Source organism: Enhydra lutris, unplaced genomic scaffold, assembly GCF_002288905.1.
Source record: "Enhydra lutris kenyoni isolate GAN:26980312 unplaced genomic scaffold, ASM228890v2 scaffoldscaffold24, whole genome shotgun sequence".
Classification (NCBI taxonomy): Eukaryota; Metazoa; Chordata; class Mammalia; order Carnivora; family Mustelidae; genus Enhydra; species Enhydra lutris.
This window is the reverse complement of record NW_019154108.1, coordinates 26,259,515-26,280,075: the sequence shown is the minus strand read 5'-3', so window position 1 is coordinate 26,280,075 and position 20,561 is coordinate 26,259,515. Positions and strand designations below refer to the sequence as shown.

Below are 20,561 nucleotides of genomic sequence, written 5' to 3'. Positions count from 1 at the left end.
AGCTACTTCCTTCTTCTACTAAGATTCCTATTCAATCAAGTGGAATCCAGATCTAAATTATATTAGTAATCCACCCACAGAATTTTGAAATTGTAAAGGAAAGTCCCTTTTCTTCTATCAAAAAATAAATAAATATAGATGAAGAAAGTGCAAATGATCACATTATGTTATAAATACCTAAGAAAAGAAAATCAGACCTGTCCCAAAGAAACAGACATGAGAAGCACCAAAGAATGATCCAACATTCAATGCCTGATCTTATTTCCTTATAGTCTCCAGAAAAGCTGGCTATGGCTCCATATGGTTTAATAACCATATGGTTTAATGGTTGTTAAACACTTCCTTTTCACATATGTCAGCTACTCACTCCCTTACCCTGTCAGTAGATTCCCACTTTTGTTTCAGCTAGGTCAGGGGGATACCGACTTAGGCTGAGGTGTAAATTGCTCCAACGGATCATATTCAATTCCTAATACATGCAAATTCACATTTTATATTATTTATAAACATTTTACATTGTTTATACTTTATATCACTTATATTTATTTACATGAAATAAACACAATTTTACATTTATTATTTTATTACATGAAACAGGATATATTTAGTTACAGTTCCTATCTTTCTAAACGCCTTTATTTAAGCCATACACTACAGCTGCCACGAACAAACACCTGCTAAAAGGATTTTATGTAGGTAAAAATAATCTCTATTTTATCTTCCAAATCTCGTATGTGAATAAGGGAAGATCTAGCAAGGAATATATTCATTAGAAGACAAATGACCAATATAACTGTTCCCTATTAAAATGAAACTGTAGGGGCACCTGGGTGGCTCAGTGGGTTAAGCCTCTGCCTTTGGCTCGGGTCATGATTCCAGGGTCCTGGGATCGAGCCCCACATCAGGCTCTCTGCTCTGCGGGGAGCCTGCTTCCTCCTCTCTCTCTCTCTGCCTGCCTCTCTGCCTACTTGTGAGCTCTGTCTGTCAAATAAATAAAATCTTTGAAAAAAAAAAATAAGATAAAATAAAATGAAACTGTAGGGGTGCCCGGGTGGCTCAATGGGTTCAGCCTCTGCCTGCGACTGAGCCCCACATCGGACTCTCTGCTCAGCAGGGAGCCTGCTTCCTCCTCTCCCTCTGCCTGCCTCTCTGCCTACTTGTGATCTCTCTCTCTGTCAAATAAATAAATGAAACCTAAAAAAAAAAAAATTTGTTTTAATAAAATAAAATGAAATTGTATTTTGTCATGATCTTTCTTATCACTCAGTTGTTCTGAATATAAATGAGCCACCACAACTTATAAGAAATCTGTCTTTTACTTGAAAGGGGGGACTGTTAGAAGTGATACCTTGTGCATGCTCTTTCTTACTGAATAAAATTGGACGGACTGAGTGACAGATACTATCCTACTATTTTTAAACATTTCTAGATCTTTTTCAATGCAATAAAGACCACCACTTAAAATTTTTTAAAGTTCAACTGCCAACTGAGGGTTTTAGAGGGGACGGGGGTTTGGGGGAGGGGGTGAGCCTGGTGGTGGGTATTAAGGAGGGCATATATTGCATGGAGCACTGGATGTTATACATAACAATGAATCTTGGAATACTGCATTACGAACTAATGATGTGTTTTATGGTGAATAATATAACACAATAAAAAATAAATAAATAAATAAAATAAAGTTCAACTGCCACTTACCGCTTCCAGTTGTTTCTTCTTCTGCACTAGTAATTCCAACATGAGGTTGACATTGGCCAAATCAAGGTTATCTTGATCAGTTCCCAACAAATCCTGAAATATTTGCCACCTGTGGCCATTCTGAAAACGAAGAAACATAGTAACTTCCTAAGAAGACTGTTTTAGAGACCCTAAAATGTTTAACTGCTACTTCCTAATTATGTTTATTACATAGATATCAAAAATATACTATAATATTCTGACCTACTCCTTCCTAGCCAATAGTTCCCCATTGCCTTCTAATTATAATTAAACACTATTTCTCTCTTAAATCAATCTGGGTAACAGATACAGAAGGCATATTCAAAACAAATGTTAAGTGAGCATGTCTAAAGGTGTAAACTCCCTTCAAAATAAGTGCTTGGATTTTAATTATTTGTCTAGCCATATTTTCAACTTTGTACTTGGTAAGGTACTAATTTAGGCTCACTTCCCTCAATAATTTAGGACTGATTCTCTTAAATTGAGAATCTTCCAAAAGTTTTTCCAAATTACCAACCGTAGTTGCACCCTGCCATATAATCTTCCAAATGTCATGTACTACAAGACAATTCTGACTCAATGTGATTCCAGAAGACCGTTCAAAAGATGATCATTAAATTTTACACAATGCAGATAACAAAAGTTCTTTATTATACAAAATAATCTTAAACAAATTTTCTTCTTAAAGAAAATCAATGACATACTAAGCTCTAATATTAATTAATATTAACCCAATAAAAACAAATTGAAATTTATTAAAAAGTAGTAATAAGAGTTGAAACATACGGTGCTACTCACTGAGTGGTCCAATTTGAACCTCTTTTCCTCAAATCTTTGCTTCTGTTTGAGAATGAGCTCATTCACTGAAAAGAGAAACAAAACAAAAAGCACATATAATTTGTATTGTTGTTAAATGATCATCCAATTGTTCTGTTTAAATGGGTTCTATTTTCACTTTTAAAAGCCCCCAAATTAGAAAAATGCTAAGCAGAAAATGCTAGGCTTTCACTTTATTTCAAATTAGAAAACAATTTTCCACAGATTCTAATGCTACAACTGCTGTTATTACTACCACTATTATTAAAGGAGAATTCTCTGGAATATGTACTTTCTCGTACACATCTCAATTATGATACTGTAGGCACCTGGGGGAGACAATTCCTCACTGTGCTGGTCTGCTGCGTCCTCCACATGGTACCTGGTTGATTCTCTAAGGTAGTCACTAGAGATTCTTATTTGTTCTTCTTTTTGTTACTTTCCTATAAATACCATGGCAGATAATGTCAGTTACCTATCCAAAACCATCCCACCCACCCCCTTTTTAAAAAAAAAAAACAAAACATAATTTTTTTCTAAGCCACATGCTTTCAGAAAAGCTAGGTTTCACCCCAGCCCAACATCATGATTCTTGACTAACTTAAGCCAATCTTAGCATTCATACCCTTGCAATAACTGACATGGGATTAAGTACGTGACCCAGTTTTAATCAATGAAGGGTATGCTGTCTTTCAGAAAGAAATGGATAGGAAGAAAAGAAGTTCTTTCCCTCCCTTCTTTAAGAGATGATGCTGGAACTACTCAGAGCCATCCTACAATCTTAGAGTAGCTAGTCAAAGAACCAATACATGCTAGGATGGAGGAACAAAAAGATGTGAAGAACTTAATCATATCCCTGAACCACTGAATTTCCAATTCTACAAATCCTTTTTTTCTATCTTTAAGGATGAACTGATAACATCAAACAAACAATAACAAAAAAAAAGTCTGATAAAGAGTAAGAAACTAGGGGCTCCTGGGTGGCTCAGTTGGTTAAACGTCTGCCTTCAGCTCAGGTCATGAATGCCGGATCCTGGGATGGAGCCCTGCATTAGGCTCCCTGCTCAGCAGAGGGTCTGCTTCTCCCCCTCCCACTGCTACTCCCCCTGCTTATACTATCAAATAAATAAATAAAATACTAAAAAAAAAAAAAAAAAAAAAAAAAGAAAGAAAGAAAGAAAGAAAAAGAAAAAAAACTAGCACTAAATCAGTTTAGCCCTAGGCTAGTACTTTATAGATATGATCCTATGGGTTATTCTCCCCATTTTAGAGATGAGGAAATATTACAGGGAGCATCAAGAACTTACTCATGGTGACACAGAGTACAAAACCGAGTTGGGATACAAATCCAACTATCTAATATTTTCCACTATACCACAATCCAACTATAAATATTTCCAAACAAACCGGAGAAGTATCAAGCCCATACTAAGAATCCAAGCTTCAAAGATAAGTAAGACTCAATCTAAGTAAGATGCAATCTAAGACTTGAGCAACTCTGAGTAGGAAGACAAATATATATGACACAGTATGTATAACATAATGTGATAGTACTATCACTGAAGCACACTTACAAAGAACACAGGACAAGGAACAATCATGTGTAAATAGGCAGGCTACACACAGAAGGTGACATTAGAATTGGGCCATAACATCCACACAGAGATTCATTAAGCAGAAAAAGAAGTGGAAAAGAATTAAGAGAAGGGTGTGAGAAAGAAGGGGTTAAAGTCATACAAGACCAGGAGATAAGATTGACTTTAAATCAATATGGCTGAAACACGAGATCAAAGTGATTTTGTTAATGATTGATAGGTTATGAACTAAGGCTGGAATTGAAGATAGATGGGAACCTGATTCTGAAGAGCCTGGTATGTATCTCACAAGCAAAATTACCATTCTAACCCAGGAAAGAGAAAGGAGAGCTCGAACTAATGTAGTGGGAATAAAGAGAAGCTCATAAATAAGAGATCAATGTTTCAGTTACAGAATTAAACATTTGAATAAAAATTGGGACTTCAACTTTAATACTTTACATGTGTATACCAAATTGCATTTTCCTGAGAAAGCTCACATATCACTGAATTTGAAGGATATTCTATATCCATAATTTTAAGTGTCTGGACCCTTGAAATGGCCACAGTACTAAGAAGAAACAATGCATTTCTACTGCTAAAGCTTCCATTCTAGTAACTATATTTTTAGAAGCAGAAGAGTAGTTAAAGCATATATGCTTGTGGAACAGATGGCTTAGGACCAAATCCCAATTCCACCAATACTATTGTAAAAGTTTATAAAAGTAACCGAACTTCTCTGTACCTTAGTTTCCTCACCCAAAGGAGGATGTTGATGACAAGAGTACTTATCTCATAGGACTGAAAATTAAATGAGTTAGCTTACACAAAGCACTTAGGACACTACCTGGCAGTAGTAAGGATGTTCTATACTTTTTTTTTTTAACAGTTATTTTAAACTTAGCATTCACATTGTCCCTTCAAAGAATAATAATGTTATTCAGAAAGGTGATAAAATTCAATTTATAAATTTTACACATAGACAGAGAAAGCTAGAAAAGAGACTGAGCAAGGGAGAGAGATGGGGGCAGGTAGCTGGAGAGAGGGATAGGGAGAGCTAGAGAGCAAGTCTTGGCAGGAGCAGAGGAGAGCAACTGCAGGAATTGGGGGGAGGTGGGCGAGATGGGAACAGGGACAGGAACACTTCACCTTGCAAGAACCTTCTAGTAACAAGAACAAGCAGGATGGAAAGAATAGTGAATGTATCGGAAGAGCGAGGGTATAAAGGGTTAATGAAATAGAATATAGTGGAAGCTAGAAGAGCTGGAGGAAGGAAAGTCAGTAGAAAAAGGGTCTGTGGTATAGTGTTTAGGGCAGGAAAGGAAAAATCAAAGTACTCATCTTAACAAAAAAAGTAAATGATTATAAATGACCAAAAAATCAAATCTCTGAGTGTTTGGCTTCTAATTCTTTGCTTTCATTAAAATTAAAGAAAGGACTTGACTTGTTAACTAACTGAGCATTAAAACTGTTTTTGATGATAAATCAATAAATGCTTTTTTTCGGATGCCTGGGTGGCTCAGTCAGTTGAGCAGCTGCCTTCGGCTCAGGTCATGATCTTAGGGTCCTGTGATCAAGTCCCACATCGGGCCCCTTGCTTGGCAGAGAGCCTGCTTCTCTCTCTCCCTCTGCCTGCCACTCTGCCTGCTTGTGCTCTCTCTCTCTCTCTCTCTCAAATGAATAAATAAAATCTGATTAATTTAAAAATGCTTTTTATCTTAATTTCTTACGTGAGAACAAAGTCAAAAAAATGAGCAACATTGTTAACAAAATTCCTTCAAGCTCCATCACCTTATTCATGTAAGCAAAGCTTCTTAAAACTTACACTTTAAAAAGAAAAATCTTAAAATTACATAATTTATAGATCAATAATATCTCAATTTTTAAAAAACTATGATGATCCTAAATAAATGAACAAACGAATAATAAAAAGAATACAAATGGAACTCATTCCTCGTCCTAGTAATAACTACTAAGGATACCAGAACTGAGAAAAGCACCAAACGTTATTAAGCAGCATGTTTTCAATAAATATTTATGCCTAATACTTTATAAAATTCGTGAATATATGTTTGACCAATTACATACTAATAATTCAATAATAATCCAGAAAAAATATTTGAGATTTTTAAATTATGTTCAAAAAAATTTTTATGTCTATAGTTTCTATTTATATACATTTCTGTTACAGAAAAGCACTACAGATAGATCGACAGATTTCAAACATGAAAATACATCATATAAGGATAAAATTATGTGGATGATAATCGATTTAAGTAGAAGTTCAAAGAGAAAAGGAATAAATAAAATATCCCATTGTTAATGAAAGGTGTCTATTTTCAAATTGATGATAAATATCAAACCACTATGATATTTCACTGGATACATTTTCAAAAAAGATAAAAGCTTTATTTTTAAATAATTAATTTATAACACTCCTAAAGTTACATCATTTACTACCACTTAAAGTTATAAAGAAAACTTGAGGATGATAATTTTAAATGGGGTTCAATACGTGAGGAAGAACATTTTCAGAATTTTTATGAGTCACCCAAGCAAAAAAGTTTTGAAGACCACTGTTAAAGAAAATGTATAGCTCAGCCCTTTATCCATGACTCAGGTAAACGTACAGTATTAAAAGGGAAGGGTCCTGGGATGCCTGGGTGGCTCAGTTGGTTAAACATCTGACTTTAAGCTCAGGTCATGATCCCAGGGTCCTGGGATCAAGTCCTGCTTCAGACTCCCTCTGCCTGCCATTCTGCCCACTTGTGCTCTCTCCCTCTCTCTCTCTGACAAATAAATGAAATAGTTAAATAAATAAATAAATAAATGGGAAGGGTCCTAACCTATTGACAAAAAAAAGTGCAAGGCTACTTAGTAGCCTTCAAAATTGTAAAACATACACTTATTTTACCATGCTCAAGAAGAAATCTGAAATTACTTCAAAAGGTTCAAGGTGCTGGGGCGCCTGGGTGGCTCAGAGGGTTAAGCCTCTGCCTTCGGCTCAGGTCATGATCTCAGGGTCTTGGGATCGAGCCCCGCATCGGGCTCTCTGCTCAGCAGGGAGCCTGCTTCCTCCTCTCTCTCTGTCTACTTGTGATCTCTGTATGTCAAATAAATAAATAAAATCTTTAAAAAAAAAAAAAAAAGGTTCAAGGTCCTCAACCCAACCAAGAATCACAGACGCTATACAAATAAATCACGGAAACTCAAGCTAAAGCAATGGAAATAAATAACTCAGAAGGGTTTTTTCAGTAAAGGAAAAAACAAGATGGAATTCCACATTCAGAAATAGATCTCAAGGGGCACCTGGGTGGCTCAGTGGTTAAGCATCTGCCTTCAGCTCAGGTCATGATTCCAGGGTCCCAGGATCAAGGCCCCCATTGGGCGCCCTGCTCTGCAGGAAGCGTGCTTCTCCTTCTCCCACTCCCCTTGCTTGTGTTCCCTCTCTCACTCTCTCTCTCTCTGTCAAATAATTAATAAAAATCTTTAAAAAGTGTTAAAAAATAAATAAAAGAAATAGATCTCAATGGCACCCTGAATGCATAGGATCCCTGTCTACCTAATGTGGGAAGCTATGAATTTGAATATTTTTTTTTAAAGATTTTATTTACTTTACAGAGAGAGACACAGTGAGAGAGGGAACACAAGCAGGCGGAGAGGGGGAGAGAGAAGCAGCCTCCCCACTGAGCAGGGAGCCCAAAGTGGGGCTCAATGCCGGGACTCGGGATCATGACCCGAGCCAAAGGCAGACACTTAACTGAGCCACCCAGGCATCCTGAATTTGAATATTATTGTACAAGTAAAGAGGGGAAGGATGATGGGAAGAAAAACAGAAAAAGATATATCAGGATAAAATGTTATTTCCAAGGCTGACATTCATAATCACATTACAAGCTGCCCTATAATTAAAAGACTTCAAATATGGACATAAAATACTTACACTCCAATTACCCAAAACAAAAATTTAGTATCCATAAAAAGAAAAGGTTAAAAATTAGATCATCACCCAGATAATTTCCAGCTCAGAAAATCAGTTAAGTGTGACTTCACTATTCACCGGATATATGTGAGAATATATACTTAATGTATATCACTTTCTGACTAAAATAGTACTATGCTTTGAAAGTCCTTCCATACTGGTATATAGTGCTCCCTCTAGTTAGAAATCCACATAAAAGGGGCGCCTGGGTGGCTCAGTGGGTTAAAGCCACTGCCTTCGGCTCGGGTCATGATCCCAGGGTCCTGGGATCAAGCCCCGCATCAGGCTCTCTGCTCAGCAGGGAGCCTGCTTCCTCCTCTCTCTCTGCCTGCCTCTCTGCCTACTTGTGATCTCTGTCTGTCAAATAAATAAATAAAATCTTAAAAAAAAAAAAAAAAAAAAAAAGAAATCCACATAAAAGAATCTCCAGCTTTTGGACTCATTAAAAAATGTTGCCTGAAAGTTTTAGTAAACACCAAAATTGTCGGAAGATCAGATTCCTTTCTGTATTTAACCATTCCAAAAGAAGTTTTCTGAAGTTATGACAACTGATAGAAAAGATTCTAGAGGGGCGCCTGGGTGGCTCAGTGGGTTAAAGCCTCTGCCTTCGGCTCAGGTCGTGATCCCAGGGTCCTGGGATCGAGCCCCGCATCAGGCTCTCTGCTCAGTGGGGAGCCTGCTTCCTTTACTCTCTCTGCTTGCCTCTCTGCCTACTTGTGATCTCTGTCTGTCAAATAAATAAATAAAATCTTAAAAAAAAAAAAAAAGAAAAGAAAAGATTCTAGAGCCCACACAGCAGCAACAATCCATGTTTCTGAGCTCAGGGACACAAGGTTTTACTTCGCAGGACTTTGATTTCCCTTCTACCCAATCTAGCCCATTAAGTCCAGTCCTGCAGAGTATCACGCCACTCAATGTTTCTTCTTTTCCTAAGTTCCTTCTCCAAGTTTTTACTTTTCAATTGCCTCCCCAGGTCACAGGCTCTCGTCCCCTATCCAGAAATCCAATTACCCAAGTTTCTCCCTACCTTTTCCCTCTCTCCATTAACACTTTCTTCCCCTGACCCTTACTTCCACCCCAGAAGCACAACCAGCAGGAATGTACCACATTGTATAAAGAGACAGGTATTCTGGACCTCTGGCATCCCCTTTAACCTCACGTTCTGTCCCACCATCTATATAAGAAACTAAGGGTTCTGTAAACTTAACAACAATATCATATAGTACTAACAACACATGGTATGGAAAATACATCACAAAATAATGAAGACTGGGGAAAACACCCAGGTGGATAGAAGAGAAAGACTTGCTTTACCCCTATACTATGTTTTCTGAATAAATTTCTGCCAGCATACACTCTTGGGGATAGAATATTTTAAATAATAAAGAATCATTCCAAAGACTCACCCAAGAAATTAGGATACAGATGGTCAATATTATCCACAACATAGTTACACTTGGGACATCTATTATTATCCTCCAAACTCTGATGAATACACTTGTAGCTATTAGCAGGAAAAAAATAAAATAGGGTTCATTAAATCAGTAAAGGATTAATAAACTGGTCATAAAATAATGCCTATAAAGTCTTCTATTTCTCATTTAAAACAAGTAATTTGTTATCAAATTTATTTCAGCTTATATTTTATTATAATAAAATACAGAGCATTTATTAGGTAACAGTATACAAAAGTTAATGTTTAAAAATGAACTTGAGTAACAAGTCTACTGGATATAGAATGTTAAAAAAAAGTATTAACTTTTAAGTTTATGCAATTTAAATACTACATAACAACACCCAAGAAAAGCAAATGCCTATGATTTAGTTAAGCAAATGGACTATTCATGTTCTTAGAGTGCTGATATCCTTAATACAAAAAGAGCACACTCAAATAAAAAAAGAGAAAAACAGAAAGATCAACAAGAAAAGCATTAGTCAATAAGAATGAGAAAATCACCACCTTCAGTAATATTAAAAAAATTGATTTTAAATCATATACTATTTTTTACTAAACAGAATGGAAAATTAAAGAAAATACTATCAGAGTTAAGGAGCACATGCGAACCTCACGTACTGTTGAAGGAAATGCAACTGCCACAACATTTCCAGAAGGCAAGTTGTATGGAAAACCTTAAGGTTGTGTATCCCCTTTGATGTAATGATTTTATTTCTAGGAATTTACCCTAAGGAAATGAGCAGAGGTATATACATAGAAAGGTGCTCAATTCAAGATTATCTGTAAATAGCAAAATAAATTAGAAGCAACTAATACACTACAAAATTGACTAAATAATTTGGTAAACATCAATCCAAAAAATACCCAAAAAAATCACATTACAATACGTAACTATATGCCATGAAAAATAATAATTCTTAGTGGTTATAGTTAAAGAAAGAGGATTACAAGAAATGTTTCCTTCCTCACAATATATATTTCTGTAATATTTGATGTTTTGCAATTATGTATCGTCTTTTAATAAAAAAATCTTTTAAATATTGTTTCACTAGAGAGGCCTGGGTGGCTCAGTCGGTTGGGCGTCTGCCTTCGGCTCAGGTCATGATCTCCACAACCTGGAATGGGAGCCCAACGCATGGACTCCATTGTCCCTCTGCCCCTCCCCCACCCACCACTACCACCATCATCCTTCCCCCTCCACCCCCACTCATGCTCTGTCTCTCCCCCAAATAAAAAAAAAAAAACAAACTATATATATATATATATAAATTAACAAAACTATATATATATTCATCATAATGTTTACAGTATATGTCCCTGGGCCATAAAATTACAGGAAACTTTTTCTTTTTAGATGTCTACAAGTTTTGGGTGCCTGAGTGGCTCAGTTGGTTAAGCAACTGCCTTCGGCTCAGGTCATGATCCTGAAGTCCCAGAATCAAGTCCCACATCTGGCTTCCTACTCAGCAGGCGGTCAGATTCTCCCTCTGACCTCTCCCCTCTCACACTCTCTCTCTCACTCTCTCTCTCAAATAAGTAAATAAATTAAAAAAATCTCTTTAAAAAAAAAAAAAAGATGCCCACAAGTTTTTATAGCAAAAAGGCACTACTCCTAAAAATCAGAAAAAAAATTATTTCAAAGAAATCACAAGGGTGCTTTATAAAAAAGATTCCTAAAGAGACAGCACCGCTTTTATTCTGTATCCAAATTACTATAAATTTACTTCAGCTTTGGAAGTTGAAGCTAATTTTTATAACCCACTTACTTCACTCTATCTTATCAAAACAGAAACCTACAACCATCAGGTTTCTCTGATTTCTCTCATTAACAACTACTTTCCCTTCTCACATTTGGTACTTTCAAGGTAAGTTAAAATAAAAACGACATCACAGAGAACTGCAGTGATGGTCTTTGGCACAGCACAAGGACCTGACCATCAGAGTCAACGGCTGCCACAAAACAGGTCCTCAGATACATCCACAAACAAATGACCAGCTGCCTGGGGCTCAGTAGGTTCAGCCTCTGCCTTCGGCTCAGGTCATGATCCCAGGGTCAGATTGAGCCCCACATCGGGCTCTCTGCTCAGTGGGGAGCCTGCTTCCCCCTCTCTCTCTGCCTGCCTCTCCGTCTACTTGTGATCTCGGTCAAATAAATAAATAAAATCTTAAAAAAAAAAAAAAAAAAAAAACTTTGTGGTATTTAAAACTAAACAAAACAAATGACTTATACAGTGTTCCAGAAATAATAACATCACCTCTTGCAACTATGACAAGGCTAGGATTGCCATATTACCACGATAGGTTCTATATCTAACAGAAAATCTCCTACGTAGAAATTTCAGTGAAGGAAAAAATATACAAATTGTTTTCGTTTTCATTTTTATTGCAAGGGAAAAGCATAAAGCAGTTATGCAATTAAAACATGGAAACACTTATAATCTGCTAGGGAAAATGGAAATGAGTTCATATTACCAGAAAATATCCCCAAAGAACAAGATTTAACCCTTTAAAAAAATCTGCAAGTTCAAATAAACCAAGTGATGAAGCAGAAAATCTGGGAAGGTTATTATTAAAGATGAGAGAAGCAGTTGACAGATAACCAGAAGGGCATTCTGGGTTTTAGCAAATGCCTTTTGTAAAGAAATGATAGTTAGAAATGAGCCAATAATGTAAGAAGAACAAGCTAAGTTGTTACCCCAGAGAAAGAGACTGTCACTATACAAGGAATTATCCCAGAGTCCAACAGAGTATCCTTCTCTCCTACCTTCAGCAACCTAATCACATCCCTTGTCAGTAGGTTTACTACCACACCATCCTCCTAGAAGAAAAAAATAGTCGAGGATGCAGGAAGAAGGAACTGTCCTCAGGAACAAAAGTTCAAGTGACTTTTCCCCATTGCATTGGTAATATCCATCTATACTACAAAATGAAAATGCATCAACTTACATACCACTGTATAAAACTGACATGACAAGATGCATCAAGTTTATCTTTTTTTTTTTTAAAGATTTTTTATTTATTTGACAAAGATCACAAGTAGGCAGAGAGGCAGGCAGAGAGAGAGAGGAGGAAGCAGGCTCCCCACTGAGCAGAGAGCCCAATGCGGGGCTCGATCCCAGGACTCTGGGATCATGACCTGAGCCAAAGGCAGAGGCTTTAACCCACTGAGCCACCCAGGCGCCCCGCATCAAGTTTATCTTATAGCATCTACTACCTCACTAACACCCCGCGGCAGACCTTTCCTAGTTTGAGAAATAGTAACTATCTTATTTTGTACTTATCTGTGTATGTGTCTGTAATCCCTTCTTCTATTTGCTCATTCAAAACAAGGATTTGTTTTAATTCATCTCAGTAACCTCAATGTCTAGCACAATATCCTCTTAGAGTTGAACTAAATAAATGTTCAATGCATGAAAAAAATAGCTATAGACAAAAAAGAAACATGCTGTCCTCTGGGTCACAAAAAACACCACTAGAAATTCTCAATTATTCCTTTCACAATAACTCTACTTGACCATCACCATTCCAGATGTGGAATTTTGATTTCCAAAAGAAGGATAAGTGTCTAGACTAGTGATCAAGATGGGGGGATATAGGTATATATATCTTGGGTCTATCTGAGAAGTGGATATAGGGATATATATCTTGGGTCTATCTGAGAAGTTTTCAAAAGCTACTCACACTAAAACTCTTTAAAATAGTAATTCAGCACTAGAATGTGCAGACATAAATGGGTGCCTATGTTTATTAAGTGTATATCTGATAATGAAGAATGACTATTTTGAAATTTTGCCCTTTGCAACAACATGAATGGACCTCAAGGGTATTATACTAAGTGAAGTCAGAAAAAGACAAATACCATACAATTGCATTTATATGTGGAATCTACGAACAAAAGCAATGAACAATCAAACAAGCAGAAACAGATTCATACATACAAAGAACAAACTGGTGGTTGCCAGAATGGAGGAGGATGGGGACATGGGCAAAATAGGCAAAGGGGATTAACAGGGATAAACCTCCAATTATAAAATAAATAAGTCACACAGATGAAAAGAACTGCATAGGGAATATAATCAATAATATTATAACACTGTATGGTGACAGCTGGTAACTACACTTATGGTGGTGAGCACTGAGTAATGTACAGAATTGTCTAATTTCTATGTTGCACACCTGAAACTAATATAACAATTATGTCAACTATACTTCAGTAACTTTTTTAAAATGAGTATTTCTCCATAGATGTATGGTTATTCTGTTTCTTCCTCCCCAAAAAAAGTATAGTCCTACTGTAAGGTATAAATATCTTTTTCTTTTTCTTTCTTTTTTTAACTTTTAGGGCACTGCCTGTAATACACAGAACACCATACCACTTTAACCATCCAAAGACCTCTTTGAATGTTTTCTGAAATCCTCTATTCACCCACCCCCAATACACGAACTTTCTGTTTCTCCTCATTTTTCTATAAGTAATTGTAGACACTAGGGTAAATAAGACCTTATCATGAATACCTTTTTCTCTCTCTGTAAACAGGGGTGAGTACATAGAAAAAACTGTGAATAATCTGGGACGCCTGAGTGGCTCAGTTGGTTAAGCAGCTGCCTTCGGCTCAGGTCATGATCCCAGTGTCCTGGGATCGAGTCCCACATCGGGCTCCTTGCTCAGCAGAGAGCCTGCTTCTCCCTCTGCCTCTGCCTGCCATTCTGTCTGCCTGTGCTTGCTCTCTCTCCCTCTCTCTCTCTCTGACAAATAAATAAATAAAAAAAATCTTTAAAAAAAAAACAAAACTGTGAATAATCAGAAAATTCTCAAAAAAGAGGAGACTTTAAACAAGAACAGCAAAGACAAATCAGTACAGTAGTCCTATATAATACCGGGTATAAAGAAAGACTAACAGCAAGGTACAGGACAATTAATTAATCAAAAGCTCCAAAAGACAAGCTGATAACCAGGTTTGACCACAGATATGCTGGATGATGAACAACACTGAGGGATGCTATTAATTATAATTAATTTGTAATGAAACAAAATAGTAAATCAGAACTTGGTAGACATGAGGTCTGAGAAGAAGAGTGCAGGGGGCAAGCTGGAGGTGGCAAAGGAAAAAGCAAACCTTATCTCTAATATCACAAAGAAGCCAAATACAACAGCTAATAGCAGACTCACTGTCAAGTGGGAATAGCGTCTCCAACCTTATTCATAAGTAAGACTAGGGATAAACAGTTCATGTGGTCCAATTTGATTTGGTGTTAATAATTTGGACAGAGCCTGGAAATGCTAACACTGCTTAGCTCCAGATTACCAGCCAGCATTCAAGTTAGCGAAGATTTGATCCAAGAGGCTACCATTAATGACTGAAGTTCCAATGGCCTCACACGATAGGAGAGGGTAAATAATTATGAGCTTTTGCTGTAGACAAAAGTACAAAATGTCTCACAGTTTCACAAGCCTGACAATGGGACTGCCAGTCTCCAAGCTGACTAGCTCCTGACAACCTTATGGTCTCTATCCTACCAAAACCTGCTCTCTGGCAGGTATTTTAAAACACATTCATATTTTAAAACACACCAGGTTACAACAGCACTTGAATTATAACAAGGATCTAAACTTAAACTATTTTTATTTGAAAGGAAAAACAGATATTTAAGAAACTAGTGGGGTTTCCAACAATGAACTAACGAGACACCTTGAAGATTATGGGACTCATTGGAAAGGCCAAGGACTATTTAATTATAAAGTTAATCAGTAATTTATTACACTTCAGAACATAGCAAAGGAAGATTATTGTACTTATTTACCAGACTCTTCAGTGTCCTTTTAAAATGCCACAGTGACTATATAAGTTGAGGAGGGCAGTTAGGAAAATTCAAATCCTCATTTTATCATTTGTACCAAACATCCACACCTTCAGAACTATGAAAGAAGAGATGGTGAAGGAGTAGGAAGAGAAGGTAGAGATGGACAGCGGAAGAGATAGGTTGAGTGACTGGACAAATAAAAGGCAAGTTAAAGAGCTAGAACCAGAATCCTGGTTTACCAACTTCAAGACCCTGCTCTTTTAGCTCTATATCAGTATTTCTCAAATGTAGGCAATTTTGTCCCCTACTCAATATCTGACAATGTCTGGAGACATTTTTGGTTGTCACACTTGTGAGAAAAGGGACTGCTACTGGGTAGAGGCCAGGGATACTGCTAAACAATCTACAATACCAGGATAATCACCCACAACAGATATTATCTTGTTCAACAGTCAATACTTCCAAAGGCAGAGAAAGCCTAATCTATATCACCCAATTTTCCAGAGATGAAACTTAAAGTCTCCAAGGAAGGTATATGGTTTCCTATGGAATGCTTTGGTGCTAGATCAATTAATGGACCAAAGGAAACACTACTGTTAAACAATAAGCCTGAAAAGACCAAGACCATACATGTATCAATCTAAAAGCAAGACACACATGACCAGAACTTCCGTGGCAATAAGGAGCAGAAAGTTATTCATCAACCATAACAATGTCAATATAATGATACACCAGGAAATCTAAATTATTTAAGGCAAGATGGTCTTTTTTTTTTTTTTTTTTTTAAACCAGAAAAAAAAATTTGGAAAGAAACACCAACAATCCCTAACAAGAAAAACTCAAAAAAAGAAAAAAAAAAAAAAAAAAAAAAAAAAAAAGACTGTAAAAACAATGACATTTACATCTCAGGTTACTGGACAATAAAACTTGTTTTTAAAACAAGAATACATATTGCTTATTTTAATAACATATTTTAATAAAAAGCATAGTACAGGCCAAGAAAGTTATTTTTATTCTGAACTTCTTTTTAAATGACTGGTAGATTGGATATACCTATCACTGCTGCATCATGCTCCAAATCAAACTAAAATACTTACAAACTGGTAATAACACCCAGTATATCAACAGTGTAAATGATTTACAGACACGACTGACAGCAAACTGAATATACCACCCCCAATCAAAAATAAACAAAAGGAATTAAACAAACAGATTACATAACCATTAGGATGGCTACTATTTAAAAAAAAAGAGAAAATGACAAGTTTATGGAGGTTCCTCAAAAAATTAAACACAGAACTATCATATGATACAGCAATTCTGCTTCTGGGTATATATCCAAAAGAACTGAAACCAGTCTCTCAAGGAGATATTTAGACACCAATGTTCAAAGCACCATTCTTAACAACAGTTAAGAAGGCAACCCAAATGCCCATGAACAGATGAACAAATAAAACACGGTATACACACACAATGGAACACTATTCATCCTTAAAAAAGAAGGAAACTTTGACACATACTACAACAAGGATGAAACTTAAAGACATTATGCTAAGTGAATTAAGCCAGTCACAAAAATACAAATACTATTTAATGCTACTTATATGAGGTATCTAGAATAGTCAAATTCACAGAAACAAAGTAAAATAGTGATTGACAGAGGCTAGGGGGAAGAAAGAAATGGGAGAGTTGCTTAAAGTTTATAGTTTAAATTATATAGTTCAAAGTTTAAAACTTTAAAGTTTAAAGTATATAGTTTCAGTTTGTAAGATAAAAATTCTGGAGATTGTATAACAATGCAAACAAACAACATTACTCAACTTGAAAATGTTTAAGATGGTAAATGTTATGTTATGTGTATTTTACAACTAAAAATTTTTTAAACGTACAGATTAATGTGACATATATACAAGACTAAGCAACTAACAATAACACCGAGCAAAATGTTAAAGAAAACACAGATCTTTTTAATCCCCTATATCCTTTTCCAATGACTTTCTAACCTCCTTTACTGGGTCTCACACTTATCCCCACAAATGAGTTAAAGATGCTACATGCTCCATCCTGATTATGCAGTACCCCTCAATTTCCTAAAACAGTAATTAAAACTCTAAAATAATTAATCAACCCAAAAGTTTTAAAATCCACCTGTAAGGACAATGGTAAATGTAAGTATTCCACAGAAATTATGCACCAACCATAGGCTTTCTGCCTTGAGCTGCTGAACTTATAAAAATATATCAAAGAAGTTATAAGATAACCAAAATTATTTTAAAAACCTAACTTCTCACTGGCTGCACTTATACACGAGTTAAAAATCAAGACAATTTTGCTAAATAAAATCATCTTACCAAAAGCTGTGGCCACATTTCGTCATGTATGCTTCCTCAATCATATCAAAGCAGATAGGGCTAAAAAGAAAATAGAGAAGTCATTGATTTTTTTTTCAGTAGCGTGATTATAAATTGGCAAGGCTGGTAACAATATCAATGAAATCATTTATCAATACACAGCTAAGTTTTCAAACATTTATCAATAAGACAGAATTTCGGTAGAGATGAAGGTGCTTTAGGGGATTGGGGATAAAATGACAATTTGCTCAAGACAGCACTAAAAGTCATCAAGTTCTAAGATGAATTAAATGAGTAAATTAAAATGGCCCCAATGCTTTAACTCACCTATAACTTTTAATAATGCAATGCAGTCACAAGAGCCCTTAAAGTTCTACTGTCTTTTTCAACCATCCCTATACTCAAAAACACTTAATGCAAATGCTATTTTATTTCCTATCTAAAAAACCTAGTTCCTTGATTGACAAATTTACAATTCCAGTACCAATAACTCTACTATATAAAGAAGACAGTAAATTACAACTAATACTTAAAATAGTACAAATGGTATCCATTAAAATAATGACATATATTAACTCCTTTAATCTTTTCCACAACAAAGTGTTGATAGGTACATATTACCAGACTCATTTAATAGAGGGAAACTGAGGCACAAACATGTTAAAGTCATACATAGTTAGGAAGTAACACAACTGATTTTCAAATTTAGGTCCATGCTCTTAACCACCATTCTATACTAATTCCAGATATGGCAAGTTCAATACCAAGTCATACCAACATAGTTCTGGCCAACAAAAGGGAGTTAGTTATCAATCTCTGAGAGGCCACTATCCACCAGAAAAATACAAAGACTTAGAAAGAGATTTCCCTTTATCTTTCCTTCTGAAAACTCTGGTCTCCAGAGGTACAAAAGCCATCTCCTTTTTTTTTTTTTTTAAGATTTATTTACTTTAGAGAGAGGGGAAGAGAGAGAGAGGGAGAGAGTGAGCACACTCTTGAAGAATCAGGGGTAGGAGAGAATCCCAAAGCTGACTCCCTGCTGAGTGCGGAGCCTGATGTGGGACTTGATCCCAGGACCCTGAGATCACGGTCATGATCATGAGCAGAAATCAAGAATGGGCTGCTTATGATATGATACTATATGTGGAAAACCCAAAAGACTCCACTCCAAAACTGCTAGAACTTGCACAGGAATTCAGTAAAGTGTCACGATATAAAATCAATGCACAGAAGTCAGTTGCATTTCTTTACACCAACAACAAGACAGAAGAAAGAGAAATTAAGGAGTCAATCCCATTTACAACTGCACCCAAAACCATAAGATACCTAGAAATAAACCAAAGAGGCAAAAAAACCAAAGAGGCAAAGAATCTATACACAGAAAACTATAAAGCACTCATGAAAGAAAGTGAGGAAGACACAAAGAAATGGAAAAATGTTCATTGCTCCTGGATTGGAAGAACAAATATTGTGAAAATGTCTACGCTACCTAAAGCAATCTACACATTTAATGCAATCCCTATCAAAATCCCATCCATTTTTTTCAAAGAAATGGGACAATTAATCCTAAAATTTTTATGGAACCAGAAAAGACCTCAAATAGCCAAAGGAATATTGAAAAAGAAAGCCAGAGGTGGTGGCATCACAATTCCGGATTTCAAGCTCTATTACAAAGCTGTCATCATCAAGACAGTATGGTAGTGGCACAAAAACAGACACACAGATCAATGGAACAGAATAGAGAGCCCAGAAATAGACCCTCAACTCTACGATCAACTAATCTTCGCCAAAGCAGGAAAGAATGTCCAATGGAAAAAAGATAGCCTCTTCAACAAATGGTGTTGGGAAAATTGGACAGCCACATGCAGAAAAATGAAATTGGACCATTTCTTTCCTTACACCACACACGAAAATAGACTCAAAATGGATGAAGGACCTCAATGTGAGAAAGGAATCCATCAAAATCCTTGAGGAGACCACAGACAGAACCTCTTCGACCTCAGCCGCAGCAACTTCTTCCTAGGAACATCGCCAAAGGCAAGGGAAGCAAGGGCAAAAATGAACTATTGGGATTTCATCAAGATCAAAAGCTTTTGCACAGCAAAGGAAACAGTCAACAAAACCAAAGGACAACTGACAGAATGGGAAAAGATATTTGCAAACAACATATCAGATAAAGGGCTAGTATCCAAAATCTATAAAGAGCTTAGCAAACTCAACACCCAAAGAACAAATAATCCAATCAAGAAATGGGCAGAGGACATGAACAGACATTTTTGCAAAGAGGACATCAGATGGCCAACAGACACATGAAAAAATGCTCCACATCACTCGGCATCAGGGAAATACAAATCAAAACCACAATGAGATACCACCTCACACCAGTCAGAAAGGCTAAAATTAACAAGTCAGGAAATGACAGATGCTGGCGAGGATGCGGAGAAAGGGGAACCCTTCTACACTGTTGGTGGGAATGCAAGCTGGTGCAACTGCTCTGGAAAACAGCATGGAGGTTCCTCAAAAAGCTGAAAACAGAGCTACCCTATGACCCAGCAATTGCACTACTGGGTATTTACCCAGTATTTTACCCTAAAGATACAAACGTAGTGATAGGGTGCCTGAGTGGCTCAGTGGTTTAAGCCTCTGCCTTCGGCTCGGTTCATGATCTTGGGGTCCTGGGATCGAGTCCCGCATCGGGCTCTCTGCTCAGTGGGGAGCCTGCTTCCTCCTCTCTCTCTGCCTGCCTCTCTGCCTACCTGTGATCTCTGTCTGTCAAATAAATAAATAAAATCTTAAAAAAAAAAAAAAAGATACAAACGTAGTGATCCGAAGGGGCACATGCTCCCGAATGTTTACAGCAG

At 36.5% G+C, this 20,561-nt stretch overlaps 1 protein-coding gene across 2 annotated transcripts in view; it reads right to left on the bottom strand.

Annotated features, from left to right (window-relative positions):
* LOC111150846 (ring finger and WD repeat domain 2) overlaps positions 1-20,561 on the bottom strand; it is a 249,971-nt gene that overhangs the window by 207,092 nt on the left and 22,318 nt on the right. Inside the window, exons 2-5 of one of the 2 annotated variants that reach the window (XM_022508477.1) lie at positions 17,701-17,760; positions 9,498-9,595; positions 2,506-2,582; positions 1,699-1,818 (exon numbers count right to left, since the gene is read on the bottom strand). In XM_022508477.1, the coding sequence (XP_022364185.1) occupies positions 1,699-1,818; positions 2,506-2,582; positions 9,498-9,595; positions 17,701-17,760 (355 nt within the window). The remainder of the gene's footprint in view (positions 1-1,698; positions 1,819-2,505; positions 2,583-9,497; positions 9,596-17,700; positions 17,761-20,561) is intronic. The other variant, XM_022508479.1, reaches the window with a different exon arrangement.